Below are 18,326 nucleotides of genomic sequence, written 5' to 3' on the forward strand. Positions count from 1 at the left end.
GTTCTTGAGAGTAGACGGAGCAATTTGTTTGTTTGGTAAGAGATAAATCCAAACAGCACGCGAGTAATCATCCAATATAGTGAGAAAATAGCGAGAGCCACAAATAGCAGTAGAACGATATGGTCCCCATAAATCAACATGAACAAGTTGAAAAACATCTGTTGTTTTATTCAAACTTATTGGAAAAGAATCTCTTGTCTGCTTTGCGCGAATACAAATATCGCAAGCTTTATTGTCTAAAACACCATTGCTAGAAAAACCAGGAATAGATAAAAGCTCAACAACTTTAGAAGAAGGGTGTCCTAAGCGACGATGCCATACATCAGCAGAGGTGTGAGCCGAAGCTTGGATAGCCGCTGCAGTCTCCATTCTCATAAAGAAGTACAGTCCATTCTGTTGTTCACCCGCTCCAATCAGGGTTCTCGTGATGCGATCCTGAAGAAGACACAGTTTGTCAGTGATTTGAAACACGCAAGCTCTGTCATGACTCAACTGAGAAACTGAGATGAGATGACAATCTAGACCAGCAACGAAGAACACATTACTGAGACTGAGAAGAGAACTCAATCTAACTGTTCCTTTACTTGTAGATGTAGTAAACCGTCCATCAGGTAATTTAATCAAAACAGGAGGCATAGCAGAAGTTTCAACAAGAATTTCTGCAAAACCTGTCATATGGTTGGATGCACCGGTATCAATGATCCAAGAATTGTAATGAAATGTACCTTTAGCATTACGCTAATTGATCATTGCTTTGAGTGTCTCCCAGTCGGCATTGTCAATTCCAATGATCCCAACTCGATCATTGTTAGTGATCATAGAGTTTGCAGAAGCTGTTGTTGTATGAGCAGCGAGGTGCGGAACAGAGGAACCAGTGCTAGTACGGCCAAGAGACGAAACAGAGGGTAACGTGCGTTGCACTCCAGTGACAGAATTGGATCGTGGTCTGCTTCCCCACCAAGCTGGATAGCCAAGAGTGCGAAAACAACTCTCTGCAAGGTGACCAGTACGACCACAACTTGTACATGTCGCTAAACGATGATCAGTCCCACCTCGAAGCTCTCCTCCACCTCGAGGTTTAGGAGCAGTGCGAACAGCAAAACCAACTTATGTGGCACGCTCTTCTTGCAGTCGTGCGTTAGCTTTCGATTGTTCATCTTGAGTTAACACATTATAAGCTTCATCAATTGTAGGTAGAGGAATTCGAGACAAGAGACTCGATTTCACTGACCCAAACACAGCTTCATCGATTCCCATCAGAAACTGATGCAGTTTATCTTCTTCTCTCTCCTTTTCAATTTCTTCAATGGTCTTCCCTTTTTGATAATCACCAAGAGATTTCCAGAGCTTTGTAAGCTTGCCAAAGTAAGCTTCAATAGCGAGTCCATGCTGACGACAGTTTGCAAGCTCTGTCTTCAGCCTTTGTACACGCTGTCCATTCTTCAGCGCAAAACGGCGTTGAATATGATCCCACAAGTCCTTTGCAACATCACAGTGTGTGATATTAGAGCATAGATCAGGATCAATTGTTAGCTTGATCCATGACACAAGCAAAGCATTTTTGGTCCACCAGTCTTCAAGATCTGCATGTCCTTTGTTGGGTTGAGGAAGAGATCCATCAATAAAGCCAAATTTCTTTCTAGCTTTAAGAGCCCCACGAAGGTTAGTAGACCACTCATCGTAGTTAGGTCCTACTAGCAGAGGTTTCGAAATCACACAACCAGGATTGTCACTTGCAGACAGATTATAAGGAGAGATCGTACGTCGAGTAATCTCAACCTTTTGTTGTGATGATTTTGTGTCGGAGGATTCCTCGTTAGAACTCATTTTGTGTAAGAAGGTTTTGTCAAGAATAAGAGAAAGACAAAACTAGGACAAGAAAGAGAAACAAGAAGTATATAGAGATCAAACAAAATCTTTTGTATATGGTTATTGCTCTGATACCATGTCAAGAACCTTAGGAAGTATTTAAAGTGTTCTCTTGTGTTATTATGCCAAAGCGGCTGTGTAGAGTTTATATGTACAATACATTAGACCTAAGAGAATATATTGAAATGCTATCAAGAGTAAATACAAGAATATACGATTGATATAGGAGATATGATTGATATGTCAAGATATCCTATCTTGCCATATCTTAACACACATTAAAAAATAAGAAGCAACATATATACATATATATATTATATTGAATATATCATTACTATTATGATTTTTATTGCCACTACTAGCTATAATACCATTAGTGCAATTTCTTGAACCAAAAATTATATAATACTAGATAAGGCCCGTACGTCGAATGAGTTTAAAAATTGTGAAAGAAAATAAATTTTAAACCTTAAACAATTTTTTAAAAATATATAAAGAAATTTTATTTCCTAAAGTAAATATATAAATAATTTAACTTAAAGAATATTTATATTTACCTTCATACATTTATTTATATATATATATATATATATTTTTAATATATTATAACAATTATTACGATAATCTAAAGTTAAATTATATTCCACTAAATTTTTTACCAAATACTCATCATTACAAATATTATTATTGTCAAATTTCAAAAACGTTTCACAACATATTCACAAAATATTTTACATGCAACAAATTTATCAAAGCAACATCTAATAAGTAATCATGTACAATTTTACTTTATGTTTTACCATTAAAAATATGTTCTTACACCCAAAATTATTTTGTTGTTAAAGTATGCTCTTTATCACCACTTATAAAATGTCTTCTAAACAACTTAAACAAATTCTATGTTGCTTTAGTTTCATTTTGACATAATTATAGTTCTTATAATTACTAAAATTGTTTTGTGACATAATTTCTTTAACCATGAAGTTTTTTTTACTCCAAAGATATTAGATGAACAACTGGTGAAAATTATCTACTCGATTACAATGATTTTATGACTAACCCAATAAAAGTTGAGAAACTGAAAAAAATTAATATAATATAATAAAAATAAAAAATTTGAAGATTATAATCATGATGGTATATATGTCTTTCTTTTTTTGACAATGATGGTATATATGTCTTAGATAATTCAGATATACAAAATAGAAACTTTATATAATCTAAAACATGACATATGTCATAATCACGTTAAGGATCAACGACCTATTTACTCTTTAGAAGTATCCAGTTGTACCAAACAACTTAAAGGTATGACCTCGTCTCAAATATTATCGAATCATAAATTCTCAACTTATTTTTACCCGAATAAAAAGTTCTCGTATATTTCTCCATATACCTGGTTTAAACGGTTTACGAACCTAATCCGATAGAAAACTACATAAATCCGGTTTGAAACCAATTTTAAAATAGTATACCGTTCCAACTTCCCAAATTTGAAACCGCTTCTCAATTACTCGATCAAGCAGCTCTTGTTTCAGTACGGGAATCATCAACATTATTCAGAAAAGAAAACTCTAAATTTTGACCTGAAACATCAACCACCGATTTATCTTTCAAACTTATAATGCTACTAACTGTAGAATCACTTTGGAACCTCCATCAGTGTCTCCATCCTCGATTAAATTAGCGGGCATTATATACTTTGATTTCATTTTATTGCATCTGATAACTTCCATTGAAAAACCCGCACGAATCAAAGACCCACGCAATAGATCGGTAAAACTATATCAAAAAAAAAAATCAAAGATCAAAGTTTTCGATATAAACATGTAAGGTTATGTAGATATAATGTTATTTTCTTAACTAGATGTCCTATTATGTTTCAAAAACAATAATTTTTTTGACATAACTCATGTTATTCTTTTTAAATTTGTTATTCACTATTTATTTATTAATAATAATATACATACTTAGTGAATTACTTTTTTGTTTATACATGTCAAAATCTTACTAAGAAAACACATATAATATAATTAGCGTATAATGGAAAATAGATTAGTTTTGTTAATTTTTCTTTTTGATTTAGAAATTTTTTTAGATATAAACATGTAAATTTTGTTTAGATTTAATGTTATTTTCTTAATTAGCTGTTTTGAAAAATAATTATTTTTGACACATGTCAACATCTCATCGGTATACTTGACACGTGTCATGATCATGTTAATTAATTTAAAAACCCAAGTTTATATAATAAAGTTTTTAATATAATAAAATATTAGACTTCAATTCAAGCTTTTTTCCTAGGACTGCCAATCGGTTCTTCATGATCTCTATTTTCTTCGCATGTGCCTTCACAAATCTTGTTGCAGTACTCAGTGTCCGAAATTGGCTAACCATAGAGACATAATTTTTTTTTTCTTTTTTTTTTTGTGTGCAAACAAAGGCATAAAATTTAATGTGTTAGGCTATATATTATAGAGGTTATATTGTATAATTATACGGCCAAATATGGATGACACATAGTATATTTATTTTACCATGTAGTGGTTGAGAATCTTTGTAACAGTGAAACTTTGTTTTTTTTTCGTCTACAGTGAAACTTTGATATGGATGGCACAAATATATTTATCTTAATTGTTTTTTTTTAATATAATAAGATTACAATTATCTTATGTTTTGTTTTACCAAACTTAAAAACTGTAATTTCTGATCGTTAAAATTGATACGTGTCACGATCTGGTGAGTTTTTAATTTTGATCTTTGATCGTTAAAACTAACACGTGTCACAATCTGGTGAGTTACTAACTTTGAGAACGAATATTTATATAATAAAATACATAAATCTAATTCAATGAACGTTTAACATGTTAAAAACAATATATAATTCAGTAACCACTAATTATTAGATCCACAATTCTTGTTTTCTGGGTTTCTAATCGTATTTTTCGTTCTTTCAATTGTGCTAACGTATTTTATAAAAGCGTAATTTTACGTCGATAATCGAATGAGAAAATTTAGGTAGAAAGTTTGGTCGCGTATGCATGTCTTTTGTCTAAAAAATGTGAACTTGTGGAGTTCCGTACACCAAAGTACCACTGCGCATTACAAATGTCAGCATGTAAGCATTTTAATTTTGAGCTTGAAAAAGTATTCATGACTTCCATTTAATTACAACTCATCAACAATATATGCATGCTATATATATAAGTTATATAGTAGAACCAACTCCTACCCTTAATTATCTTATTCGTATGAATTACTATATGATAATATCCAGCGAAATTACCAACGCGAAGCGGCATGGTTTATCATTACCCTATTTTCTTCTTAGATACACGTTTTGTGTTGTGTATAATACTAAAATATCATACAAATACAATACAAAAACTTAATTTTGTTTATATTCCCTATATTAACAAGCCCATATTCTATAAATAAAACAAAATATTATTACTTATCTTAACTTAATAAAACTAATCAAATGTTTTAACTGATATAATTTCATTTAAAAAATAATAATAAAATAATTAATATTATTACCCCGGATAAAATTATTTTCTGGATCTGCCACTGATTAACTATTAAACTATTGCACGTTCATCGTTTTAAAAATTAGCAATTTGTAAAGGTCACACAACTTACAAGTTATTTAACTCCTTCATGAACGTTCGAGATCGCAGTCTACGATCGATCTGACACGACGATCTCGCGTACTATCCACGTCAGACAAACGAATATGCTTTCTTCATATATTTATTTATATGTTTTATAATAACATTTTCAGATTTTATCATATAGTTTGTGAAGTCAAACAGATAGGTACGGTCGATGCACGTTACGTGGGACCCGCAATTAGTACAAAACTAATCACCTGCTCCAGATCTTACGATACAGCCTCCGTAGCTAACCACTCATACATCACCACGTGAATAACTAACCACGCGTTCACAGATAACTTAACACTTGTGTCTCCGTACTCCAGGGGGTGTTTCGTCATTTCCGCTTCTTTCTTCTTCTTCTCCTCCTTTATATAAAAACCTTGGAAAAAAAAAAGGGAGAAAACTAAAACTAGAAGAGGGTTCGGTTTTTGTTTTTTTTCCTCACCGGGAAAATCCGAAAGGTGTGTGTGTGTGTGTGACTGATTTCACATAGTAATGAACACGAAATTGAAATCCGTTAACCGAATTCGGATTCTTGGAAAACCTGTTCACCATTGTCTACTCTATCTCCGAGCTGTGTTCCTCTTCATCCCGACTTAAAACAAAAAAAAGCTTCAAACTTTCTGATTCCAAATCCAATATAGGAGAAACCCCATTTCTCTTTTCCCCTCAATAAGTTTCGTTTTCTTTTTCTTTTTTTTTTTGTTTCTGTGGCAAATGTCAATGTCTGCATCAATATTATCCGTTTTGTCTGAAGATCTTCTGGTTCGTATCTACGCGTGTTTAGACCCACCCTGTCGGAAAACATGGCGTTTAATCAGCAAAGAGTGTCTCCGAGTCGACTCGTTGAGTCGTACCACGATCCGACTCCTCCGAGTCGAGTTTCTCCCGGCGCTTCTCCTCAAGTACCAAAACCTCTCTTCCCTCGACCTCTCCGTCTGTCCTAAACTCGACGACGACGTCGTTTTACGTTTAGCATTAGACGGCACGGTTTCTACGTCAGGCATTAAGTCGCTCAACCTGAGCCGATCCACCGCGGTTCGAGCCAGGGGACTTGAGACGTTGGCTCGTATGTGTCACGCTCTTGAGCGCGTTGACGTGTCTCACTGTTGGGGTTTCGGAGATAGGGAAGCGGCGGCGCTGTCGTCTGCCAAGGGGCTGAAGGAGCTGAGGATGGATAAGTGTTTGAGTTTAAGCGACGTTGGATTAGCGAGGATCGTTGTTGGATGCAGTAATCTGAATAAGATTAGCTTGAAATGGTGTATGGAGATCTCTGATCTTGGGATTGATCTTCTCTGTAAGATTTGCAAAGGATTGAAATCTCTCGATGTCTCTTATCTTAAGGTAAAATGGCTTACATTTGAAACCTATATTGATTGGTTTGTGGGATTCAAAGTTTCTATCTTTGTATTGATCAATGTGAGATTTGGCTAATATGAATAGTTAGTTGGGTTTGTGAATATTTTATTCAGATAACGAATGATTCGATTCGGTCTATAGCTTTGCTGCCAAAGCTTGAGGTTTTAGATATGGTAAGCTGTCCTTTGATAGATGATGTTGGCTTACAAATTCTAGAGAATGGTGCTCCTTCATTACAGGTAGTTTACTTTGCCTTCACAATCACACACAGCTTTTGATCAATTTATTTTTTTGTGTTTTTTTCTATAACGTTCAAGTGCTATGAACAGGAGATGGATGTAACAAGGTGTGAGCGTGTGAGTTTGTCTAGCTTGATCTCTATTGTCAGAGGCCATCCTGATATTCAAGTCCTTAAAGCCAGTCACTGTGTATCAGTAAGTTTCCGATGAAGGCCTTGGATTAGTATAATTACCTGGAAATGCACTCTTGTGGGTTCTGTATTTACTCTTCGGTCTTTGTGATTCACAGGAAGTTTCTGCAAGCTTCTTAAAGCACATCAAAGGTTTGAAGCATCTCAAGGTTATATGGATCGATGGAGCTCATGTTTCTGATTCCTCTCTTGTAACCTTAAGCTCTAGCTGTAGATCTTTAATGGAGATTGGACTGAGCAGATGTGTTGATGTAACGGATCTTGGGATGATGGCACTTGCACGCAACTGTTTGAGTTTGAAAACTGTAAATCTGGCGTGCTGCGGATTTGTGACTGATGTAGCCATCTCTGCTTTAGCTCAGACTTGCCGGAATCTGGAGATTTTGAAGTTAGAGTCTTGTCATTTGATAACAGAAAAAGGTCTTCAATCGCTCGGATGTTACTCCAAGCTTCTTCAAGAACTCGATCTTACTGACTGTTGTGGCGTAAATGACAGAGGTAAAACTAGATTTATGTGTACTACTCATCAACCTCCGTTTGTGTTTTACATCTTATCAGCTTTGGTAACTTACGGTTTTTGATTCCTTGGGATATTTTACCTCAGGGCTAGAATATATCTCAAAGTGTTCAAATCTTCAAAGATTGAAACTTGGCCTCTGCACAAATATCTCAGACAAAGGGATCTTTCATATTGGTTCCAAATGTTCGAAGCTTCTGGGACTTGATCTATACCGGTAAAATTCCTTCCCTCAAACCCGTCTCCTTCTTTTCTTGGTAGATTCTTGGCATAAGGCATGTTTCGTTTTCTAATCGTTTCTGGTTTTTGAGTGCAGCTGTGCCGGTTTTGGAGATGATGGTTTAGCAGCTTTATCTCGAGGTTGCACGAGCTTGAACCGACTCATTCTATCGTACTGCAGTGAACTAACGGACACTGGGGTTGAACAAATCCGCCAGCTAGAACATCTGAGTCACCTTGAACTACGAGGGCTAAAGAATATAACCGGTGTTGGTTTAGCTGCAATAGCGTGCGGCTGCAAAAAATTGGGCTACTTGGACCTGAAACTCTGCGAGAATATCGATGATTCGGGTTTCTGGGCACTAGCTTACTTCTCAAGAAACCTAAGACAGGTTAAAATATATATTTTACAGGCGTAAATTGAGAAGCATCAACTGAAAACATATTTGATTCGTTGTCTTTGTGTTTGGTTTGGCAGATAAACTTGTGCAATTGCTCGGTGTCTGATAAGGCTTTATGCATGTTGATGAGCAATCTGAGTCGGGTTCAAGACGTTGACTTAGTTCATCTGAACCGTGTGACTGTAGAAGGGTTTGAGTTTGCTCTGAGAGCCTGTTGCAATAGGCTCAAGAAGCTTAAACTACTCGCACCTCTCAGATTCTTGCTCTCATCAGAATTGCTCGAGACGCTTCATGCTCGTGGTTGCCGCATTAGGTGGGACTGAAGACATCAAGAACATAAGGTTTCTTGCGTTGGTTAGACTGTTATAGGTTTAGGGTGTTTATAAACTTAACGTTAAAATCACTGAAACGTTAGTAGCGGTTTGTTTGAATGCATATCCGTTAAATGAGTCATTTGCCAAACTGTTCAACCAAATGACATCATTGATTGCATATATCAACTACTTGATAGGGGGTATGGCGACAATATTATGCTATGCATACTTAACCTCCAACTAATTGAGTTACCACCAACGATAGACCCGTTATTGACATTCTCTCATCATTATGTCAACCAACCGTTAACCAAAATAAAATAAAACTAGATTTGAACTCGTGCTAGAGCACGGGTTGAACTTTCTTTTATTTATATTATAATTTTAGAATCAAATGTAATTTACATGATTGTTTTTTTAAAAAAATTGGATAAAAAATTATGCAATAAAATCATATGTTAAATATAATGGATTGAAAAAAACACTTATTTTGTAAGTTTTATATTGTTAATTTTATAATTTTATATATGAGAAATGATTATATTTGTTGTTTGTTTTTATTTTTATTTTTGATTTTTGAACATGTTTGGTGAAAGTGCTTTAATATGATCCGTGCTTAGATAAGATTTTATTTTTAACTGCAGAGTAAGATCTCAGAAATCACGATTAAGTGTAATAAATTGCTAAGATTTTATTTCTTTTTATGCCTAACAATATATATTTTATAATAATACATGGAATACTAAATATTTTATTTTGAAAATTGTATAAATCATTGGAATATTCTCTTTAAGAGGATTCTTTGGGATGTTCTTAAGTGTATTCATATATCCCACAGATTGACCAATTAATCTATAACCTTTTTTGTAACCAACTTATATTTAATATATATCATATTTTGTAACCAACTTATAAAAATTATATAGTGTACAAAAAAGGTTGTGTACTTCCGTTTTATAATATAGAGGATACTAAAGATTTTATCTTGAAAATTGTATAAATCATTGGAATATTCTCTTTAAAAAGATTCTTTGGTATATTCTTAAGTGTATTCATATATCCCATAAATTGACCAATTAATCTATAACCTTTTTTGTAACCAACTTATATTTAATATATATCATATTTTGTAACCAACTTATAAAAATTATATAGTGTACAAAAAAAGGTTGTGTACTTCCGTTTTATTATATAGAGGATACTAAAGATTTTATTTTGAAAATTGTATAAATCATTGGAATATTCTCTTTAAGAGAATTCTTTGGGATATTCTTAAGTGTATTCATATATCCCACAGATTGACCAATTAATCTATAACCTTTTTTTGTAACCAACTTAATTTTAATATATATCATATTTTGTAACCAACTTATAAAAATTATATAGTATACAAAAAAAATTGTGTACTTCCGTTTTATTATATAGAGGATGTCAATCAATAATATAACTAGGGATTGGACCCGCACATACGTGCGGGGGTAATTTTAAAAGAACTAAGTTTGTAATTAAGTTTGGATTATGCGGAGTTACATTTGTAATTATGAATGTTAAAAATGTTATTAACATTCATAATCTAACTTTGTACCAATTTATTTTCAGTTTGGCTTGGAAAGAAGATGATTAGATTTAAGTACATTAAAAAATAGTAAGAGAAAGATACAGATCTGTTTATGTGTTTCTGAACCCGTCTCATCCCATATACGGTATGTCCCTTTTTTATCTTATAACCGTAGTTTTAATAATATTTTATTAATTTGAGATTGTATATTCTAGTCCAACAAATAAGGAAGTATGTAAAAGATTCACATCCACATAACATTTTATTTGTAAATATAATTATTTGGTATAACATTTATAACATAAACTTATATTGGTTTACCTTCATCAAATTTCTAAACGTTTGAAATAATAACCGCTTCACCATAAATGTTGGATTCACATAAAGTATAATTTAATTATCGTAATTTTATAATCTCATTTTGATATATTTATTTCTTGTTTTTTTTCTATGAAAAATAGTTTATATAATCTTTTTTTTTAGATTACCCGTTCCCGTCTCGTATCTGATCTTCTTTTTTTTTTTTTTACAATTATGTATTAGTAAAACTAAAATTATTTGGGGTTAATTTATGTGAAGTAAACCTATGGACCAACCCGCACTTTTGTGCAGGGTTTTTAATTTTTTTTTTATTTGTTTAAATTTTTTATATTAGACAATTTATTAAAAATAGTGGGAAGACCTATAATATATAAATTTTGACAGAAAACATAAATTTGTCTAATTTAATTCAACCCAAAGTCTTTAGGAGCCATAATTATAGAAGTTCATTATAATAAGTATTGATAAAATAAAAAATGAAGTTAAAAATATATAAAAACTAATATTATTATTAGTTTGGTAAAAATAAAAGAAAAATAAAAAAAATGAGTCAAAACAGTATATGCAATTCAATTTGATCATGTAGAAGTAATTAAAAAAAAATTCAAAGTTGTAAAGGTTGCATTCATAAAAATTACAGATTCAAAATATAACTTTGTAATTAATTATTTTAAATGAAACTTTCTGATTGTTTGTTTAACTGGTGGATATATGTCATGCTTTTTTGTTTTTTTTTGTATCCTAAGTGTGCTCCCTAATTAATATTATAGATATATGATTATTTGTTTCTATTTAATTGTATTAAATTGATTTGTTATTTCTGTAAATATCTCACAATTTAAAATCAAATCAAATATGTTTACATATATATATATATATATATATATATATATATATAATTTTCGATTTAAATTCTTTGATTTTTATGGAAGCAAACTTTAAACTTTAAACCATTTCCAAAGTATAGGGTTTTTATTTTATAATTAATTTCGTAATTATTATTTCCATAAATATTAGATTTTTGACTAACAGTTGTTGTTTACCATATATTGTTTATTCTTTTATTTTTAATTATATAAGTAATTGAACCTGTTTGGCAACATGAATATATGTCATGTTTATTTTTATTTTTTTTGTATCCCTAAGTGTGCTCCCAATTAATATATATATATATATATATATATATAATTTTTGATTTAAATTTTTTTGGTTATTATGGAAGCAAACATTAAACTTTAAACCATTTCCAAAAATATAGGGTAATTTTGATTTTATAATTAATTTCATAATTATTGTTTCCATAAATATTAGATTTTTAACTAATAGTTTTTGTTTACCATATATTGTTTATTTTTTATTTTTAATTATATAAGTAACTGAACCTGTTTGGCAACATAAATATATGTTATGTTTTTTTATTTTTTATATTCCTAAGTGTGCTCCCCAATTAATAGTATAGATTGTCGTGTTTACAAAGGTTGTGCCTAGAAAATATGATATTCACTAAATTTGTAATATGTAACTAAAATTATGGTATAGTGAAATTTTTTTATTCTATGTTTTGTACTCCTAGAGTTTTCTTTTTAGTTGGATCATGTAATATTAATTGATACGATATAAAGATATGATGTTTATTCTAAAACTATTTGAATATTAATATACTCTTAAGAAAGTCTTAAAATAATTTTTCTTATGTCATAAATAAGATTTATAATTTTCACTTTTTAATCATATTCCACATAAATTAACTAAAAACTTCAAATTATTAAATAAAAAATTGACAGGACAGAAAAATGAAAAATAATTATATGAACATTTGATATGCCTATTTTTTTCCAAGATATACATTTATTTATAAGGATAATAGTATACCAGTCCTTTTTGTATTGGTTGTAAAGTATAGAAAAAAAATATGCAATCTTTTTCTCTCTTGACTATTAATTATAATACTTAGATGCATGTTAATAAATAATTTCTATTTTCCATATACTTTAGAAAATTATATGTGTACAATAATAATTGTTTATGCATCCATAAGTTTACACTTCAAAACAATATGTATGTATACATTATATGAATATATGATGAGATGCATTCAAGATATCGTTATTAAAATTAGAATAAAATTAGGAGAAGTTATGGTATTATTATTTATTTAATTGGGGTTCTTTGATGGCATGCATAATACAAACGAAAAATTAATGTTGTCCTAAAAACTGATATTTATTTATGTTTTAAACATATTTTATAATAGTGTACTTATATTTTTTATTATATAATTTATCACAATTTTACTGAGCTCACCCATTGTATTTAAAATAAATGGTACACAAGAAAACCGTACCTCTATAAATAATATCAATATATTTTTTGTATTTAAAAACTAGTTTGGAATTGAAGTTTTATCGAGGTTATACGCGACATTATTATATGATTTTGGAAATATTCATTTGATGTTATATAGGCATATATGTGTGTGATAAGAACTTGAGTACTTTAAATAGGCAAACCTCTTTTTATTATAATTATAATATTACAAAAAGCACATATTATGAATTTAATCTAAAGACACCAATATTATTAATAATTATTTCTTACAAATTGGATTACATCTAAAGAGACAAATCAAGCCCCCAGTCTTTAAAATTATTCATGATAGAACTGTTTTTGTCGAGTTTTGGAATAAGATCTACCGAGTAACGATCATGACTTCCAATGGTTGAAATGAGATCCCTTGTAAACAACTCCGGAATATGAGCATTGCCACAAACAAGATTTAGTGATAAATCACATAAAAATGAGGTTGAAGGACTTGGAGGAGGGGAATCAAAACTCATGGTCAAACAACCATGTTCAGAACTATAACGAATGTTCTTAAATGGTTCGACATCTGATTTGGGTAGAGAAGCATCAAAGAAACAAGCATTAGTACATACGTTATTGAAAGATGAGTTATTCAAAGATTGACGAACTTGTGAAACTTGAGAAAATTTGGAGTATCGGTCAAGGTAGAAGAGGCTAGAATGCTCATTCTCCATCTATTTTTTATGTGAGAACACTTTTGTGGCTTTGTTTTGAGAGAATATTTTTTTGCAGAATCGCCAGCTTAATTAAATCTTAGATTGTGAGACTATATTTTTTGAGACACTCTAACCCACATTGCTTTTATAAAGTTTCTTTTGTTTGTATGACTTCACACATTGATGAGAAAAAGACTATGTTCTATTTATTATTAGTCTCAAGAGGTTAACGGTCTTGATTAAGCTTATTTAAGCATTTTTGGTATAATATCTTTTGGATTTGACAATCACATTGATTTTGTGAAACTGGAAAAAATTGTTTTAAACTATATAGAAACAAATAAGGCCCAATATTAACTTTCATAAAATTTGGTATATTAAATGTACAGCTAATTATTACTCAATTATTGATTTATATGAGCAATTAAAGTGAGTCATAGAAATTAATAATAATACATTCATGCACAATTGATGTGTGGATAAAAAAAAAATTAAACTTTTTGTGCCTAAGGAAACAATTAGCTACCAAAATAATATTTTTCTATGAGAAAAAGATTTTTTTTTAAATGTTATATTAATTTAACCAACAAAAAAAATATTTATAAAGGGAAAAAGGTAAAAATGTTTAAGCGTTAAAACAAAAAGTTTGGAAATAGAGGTTTAGACATTATTAATAAAAATGGAGGATAATGTCACTATGTTCTTAGGGCTGTATAGAGTAGACTCCAAATACTGAGGAGTGTAGAGTCATCGTTTATCCGAACTGAAGTGCGAGAGATGATGCGGTGAGTCATAGAAATTAATAATAATACATTAATGCACAATTGATATAAATGTGGATTAAAAAAATTGAATTTAAACTTTTTATGTCTTAGGAAAAAATTAGCTACGAAAAAGAATTTTTTTCTATGAGAAAAAGATTGTTTTTAAAAAAAATTTATATTAATTTAACCAACAATAAAAATTATTTACAAAGGGAAAAAAGTTTAATCGTTAGTTTGGAAATAGAGGTTTAGACATTAGTAATAAAAATAGAGGATAATGTCATTATGTTCTTGGGGCTGAATAGAGTAGACTCCAACTACTAAGGAGTGTAGAGTCTTCGGTTGTCCGACCTAAAGTGCGAGAGATGATGCGGTTGACAATCAATATGTCTATTGTTTGAGGAGTTTGAAAAGAAGATCTCGATGGTTATTTATGTCTTCTCCCTTTTCTTTCCTTCCAGATCTCGTAGATGGAAGCCTAGAAAGCAAGGCGGATGAGGAGAGAATCTTGTAAGGATTTCCGCTTGGTCATGATCGATTAGAGAGTGTAGTTCCAATTAGGACTGATGGAGTGTTCGACTAGTTTGACGTATATATAATTCTAAATTGTATAAGAATATGGGCAGGCAAAAGTCTTGACCAGCTCGCCGCATAGACTACACGGTTGCGTGCTACCCCAATTTTGTATTCGAGTCCTTGTTGAAAGCTTATATCTAATTGTTATTCAAGTAATTAAAGGGTACCTTGGAATAGCTAACAAGACCTTGGAATAGCTAACAAGAGCTGTACAAATCTATACCATTGAACGTTTGGAAAAGATTGTTGGATTTGTTTCCATGTTTTTTTCATTGAGAATGACGTTTTGAACTTTTCGTGGATTGCGGCAGCGCCTCAACCTCTAGTGCCCGTTGGATGCCCAACATTTGTGTCCCCACATATCCAATCTTTTTCATTCTATTACCTCCTTTGAGCCAATGATCAAACCAAAAAATACTGAGAGATTCCTTATCTTTATTCAGAAAAACTCTTGAGCAAGGGCCCTTAGCTGAAGAAGTTTCCTCTCCAAAACCATGATACTTTTGTTCCCTCACTGATATCCCAAAAAGAAGTTCCATTGAGAAGATAATGAGTGCACCACGCTATCCAAAGAGAAGTACTGAGAAGTCTCCATATAAGAATTTGTGAAAACACCATACTTGTATACTTGAAAAAAGATGAAGATTTTGTTGCGTTTAAGGATATTTTTTCGTAGGATTGCAACGATGAACTCTGCGCCACCCATCAAACAAAATGAATGCCACTCAAAACCTTTGTCCCTTCTTAATTTATGGTTCCTACAAATACTAAAATTAAGATTGTAAGTAATTATAATTAATTATAAATTTGACAAAAGGTTACTAGTGTCATCAAGTTAAGTCAAAATCTACTTCTACAAGCAATCTATTCTTTTGTTTTCCTATCAACAAATATCTCATTTAATTTCTGATTATGAGTAAAAAAGTGACCATATGACAAATTATCTACCATTTTCGGACAAACTGTGTTTCATCGAAAGTTTATTATAATAAAGAATATTTTGACAAAATTATGAGTTCTTTTTCATCAAAAGTTATTATATTTTTTACAAAACTCCTACGATTCAGGGTTTAGTGTTATTTGGTCGTTGAAACAGAGAGTGAGGTTAAAGATATGGATTAAGGTTGAAAAGGCTTGTTCCATAAATACGACTTAGCTAGAATTACATAATTGAAGAAACTTATACATTGTCACATGAAATTGGCTTGAAAGTTCCAATTCATGTCCTTGATAAATGCGAATGAAGTAATGAGTTGTTCTTTTTTCACTGTGAATGTCGATATGGTATGATATAATTGTTGAATCGTAAAAATATGTTTGTTTCGTATCTTGATAATACCATGTTACATGTTATGTATATTCAAGTTTCAGGAACTTCATTTTTTAAATGGCTAGAGTTTGATTTGATGTTAAGCACCAAGTGTTCAGTGAAATACCTAAAAGAATTTTACTTGGTTTTAATGTTAATTTTTTTTAGAGAAAAATGTGCCATAAACAGTGTTTTTTCTTTCCAGATCTGCCATAATCGTTTGCGTCTTTCCAAATGTGTCATACCGATGGCAATTGGTGGACAACTTAGTTTGGTGGACAACAGTTTAGGCATTTGGTGGAAAACTTTAACCTTTTTGATGGATACTTTTGATCTTTTTGGATAATCTTAACCCCTTCGTTTGATTACTTTAACTTTTTTGGACAATTTTAACCCATTCGTGGACAATTTTAACCTCTAGTAGACTTTTTTAGCTTGTTTCTTTTCATTTTGGTGGACAACATTTTATGCCATAATGTCAAATATGACACATTTGGAAAGACTAAAAACAATATGGCACATTTGGAATTTTTTTAAAAAATATGGCATATTTGACAAAAATCTCATTTTTTAATGTCGTTTGTAGTATCCTCGATAAGGTAACATTCTTGATTGTAGTGAATCTGCCATCTTGAACATAAGAATACGGACTAACGCATGTCAGAGATGGGAGATGAGTGAATTTCCTTGCTCTCTCATGCGTTAAGGTTCATTGTCAAGAAGAATATTAACCATAATGATTACACATTTTGATTGAACTCCAACGCATAAAAAAATTATGCTTCCACGATATAAATAGTCAATTGTATTATATTGTTTTGAATGAAATATGGGTATGTGATCAAGCCACATACTAATTTGGTAGAAGAAATCTATAATATGAAAGGAAGAAAACTAAAAACCAAAGAGGAAGAAGGGGAGACATAAATATCTAAAATATGCTTCAAGAAATATGATCTTTAAGCAGTTGTCTTATTTTTTGAAGATTTAAAAATCTTCAATTTCTTTAAATCTGTAATAGTACACGAAACTCAAACTAATATTTCAATCATAAACAAAGTACATTGAAATATGGAAATCCACTATACCTCTTTTGATCCATTTTTACAATCTTCATGAAGTTTTTGGCAGTAATCGGTGTACCTATCCTTACAGTTTTACCATATTTACATCACATTGTGAAACATCTTCCTCAATCCTCCATCATAACAATTCTACAATTAATAAAAAAAGGAAACAAATGGAAGATGAAACCTAGTGTCGATTTTATCTCATTTTATAAAATGACGTCATATTTTTATATCACTGGAAGTGATCAAATATGGACTTTTGGGAGTTTTTCGTTTGTTCGATAATTCTGTTTCACATCCAATATCTATGAACAAAATTTTGTGAGACTGAATGATTAAATATTTAAGCAAAAACCTCATGAAATTTTTATAGAGTATGCTCTTGTATCACGTTATAACCTCTTTCACAACAGTAATCTCTACAATCCAATACTTTCTTTTCATGGATCCAGTCACTTTCAAGTTTTCCATCGATACCTAATATACTTTCAATAAAGAATACAATCAATCCCACATGATTAACCCCAATTATGATGAGCACAAATTCACAACTGATTCTAGAGAAATGACGATAAAGTTACTGTTTTTCATGCATAGTGACAATCCGATAATATTTGGTGTAATATTCTCTAAACCAAGTTATGATATTACATAATATCAATTTTGATGCCTCATTTTTAAATTCTAATATTTGTTTGATATTTCCTTTAGCTACCCAAGTCCATTATCTGGTTCTAGCTTGTTGTACAAATCAGATTCATGTTTATAAGACTCACATTCTCTTAATTTTAATATACCATCTATTTGACCGATCATCCATTGAACATGTTCTTATACCAAGAACCCACAACAAATTTCCAATTTGCGTTTTTATATGTATTATTGTGGTCATTCTCTTTGATTATCCCTTTTATAGGTCTTAAAAGACTTCATAAGTCAA

At 31.1% G+C, this 18,326-nt stretch overlaps 2 protein-coding genes across 2 annotated transcripts; one reads left to right on the top strand and one right to left on the bottom strand.

Annotated features, from left to right (window-relative positions):
- Positions 1-738: 738 nt before the first annotated feature.
- LOC147919266 (uncharacterized) lies at positions 739-1,827 on the bottom strand. The gene is made up of 2 exons (XM_087503915.1): positions 1,119-1,827; positions 739-1,070 (listed from the first exon to the last, which is right to left on the bottom strand). The coding sequence occupies exons 1-2, from the start codon at positions 1,825-1,827 to the stop codon at positions 739-741; spliced, it is 1,041 nt and encodes a 346-aa protein (XP_087360041.1).
- A 4,024-nt stretch (positions 1,828-5,851) lies between these two features.
- Positions 5,852-8,907, top strand: LOC104771179 (F-box/LRR-repeat protein 3). Its single transcript, XM_010495664.3, has 7 exons — positions 5,852-6,872; positions 7,001-7,126; positions 7,217-7,321; positions 7,416-7,815; positions 7,922-8,051; positions 8,151-8,445; positions 8,532-8,907. The coding sequence occupies exons 1-7, from the start codon at positions 6,246-6,248 to the stop codon at positions 8,775-8,777; spliced, it is 1,929 nt and encodes a 642-aa protein (XP_010493966.1). The 5' UTR covers positions 5,852-6,245; the 3' UTR covers positions 8,778-8,907.
- Positions 8,908-18,326: the final 9,419 nt, after the last annotated feature.

The sequence above is a fragment of the Camelina sativa genome, chromosome 20 (assembly GCF_030686135.1).
Source record: "Camelina sativa cultivar CO46 ecotype springtype chromosome 20, ASM3068613v1".
In the NCBI taxonomy this organism is placed as follows: domain Eukaryota; kingdom Viridiplantae; phylum Streptophyta; class Magnoliopsida; order Brassicales; family Brassicaceae; genus Camelina; species Camelina sativa.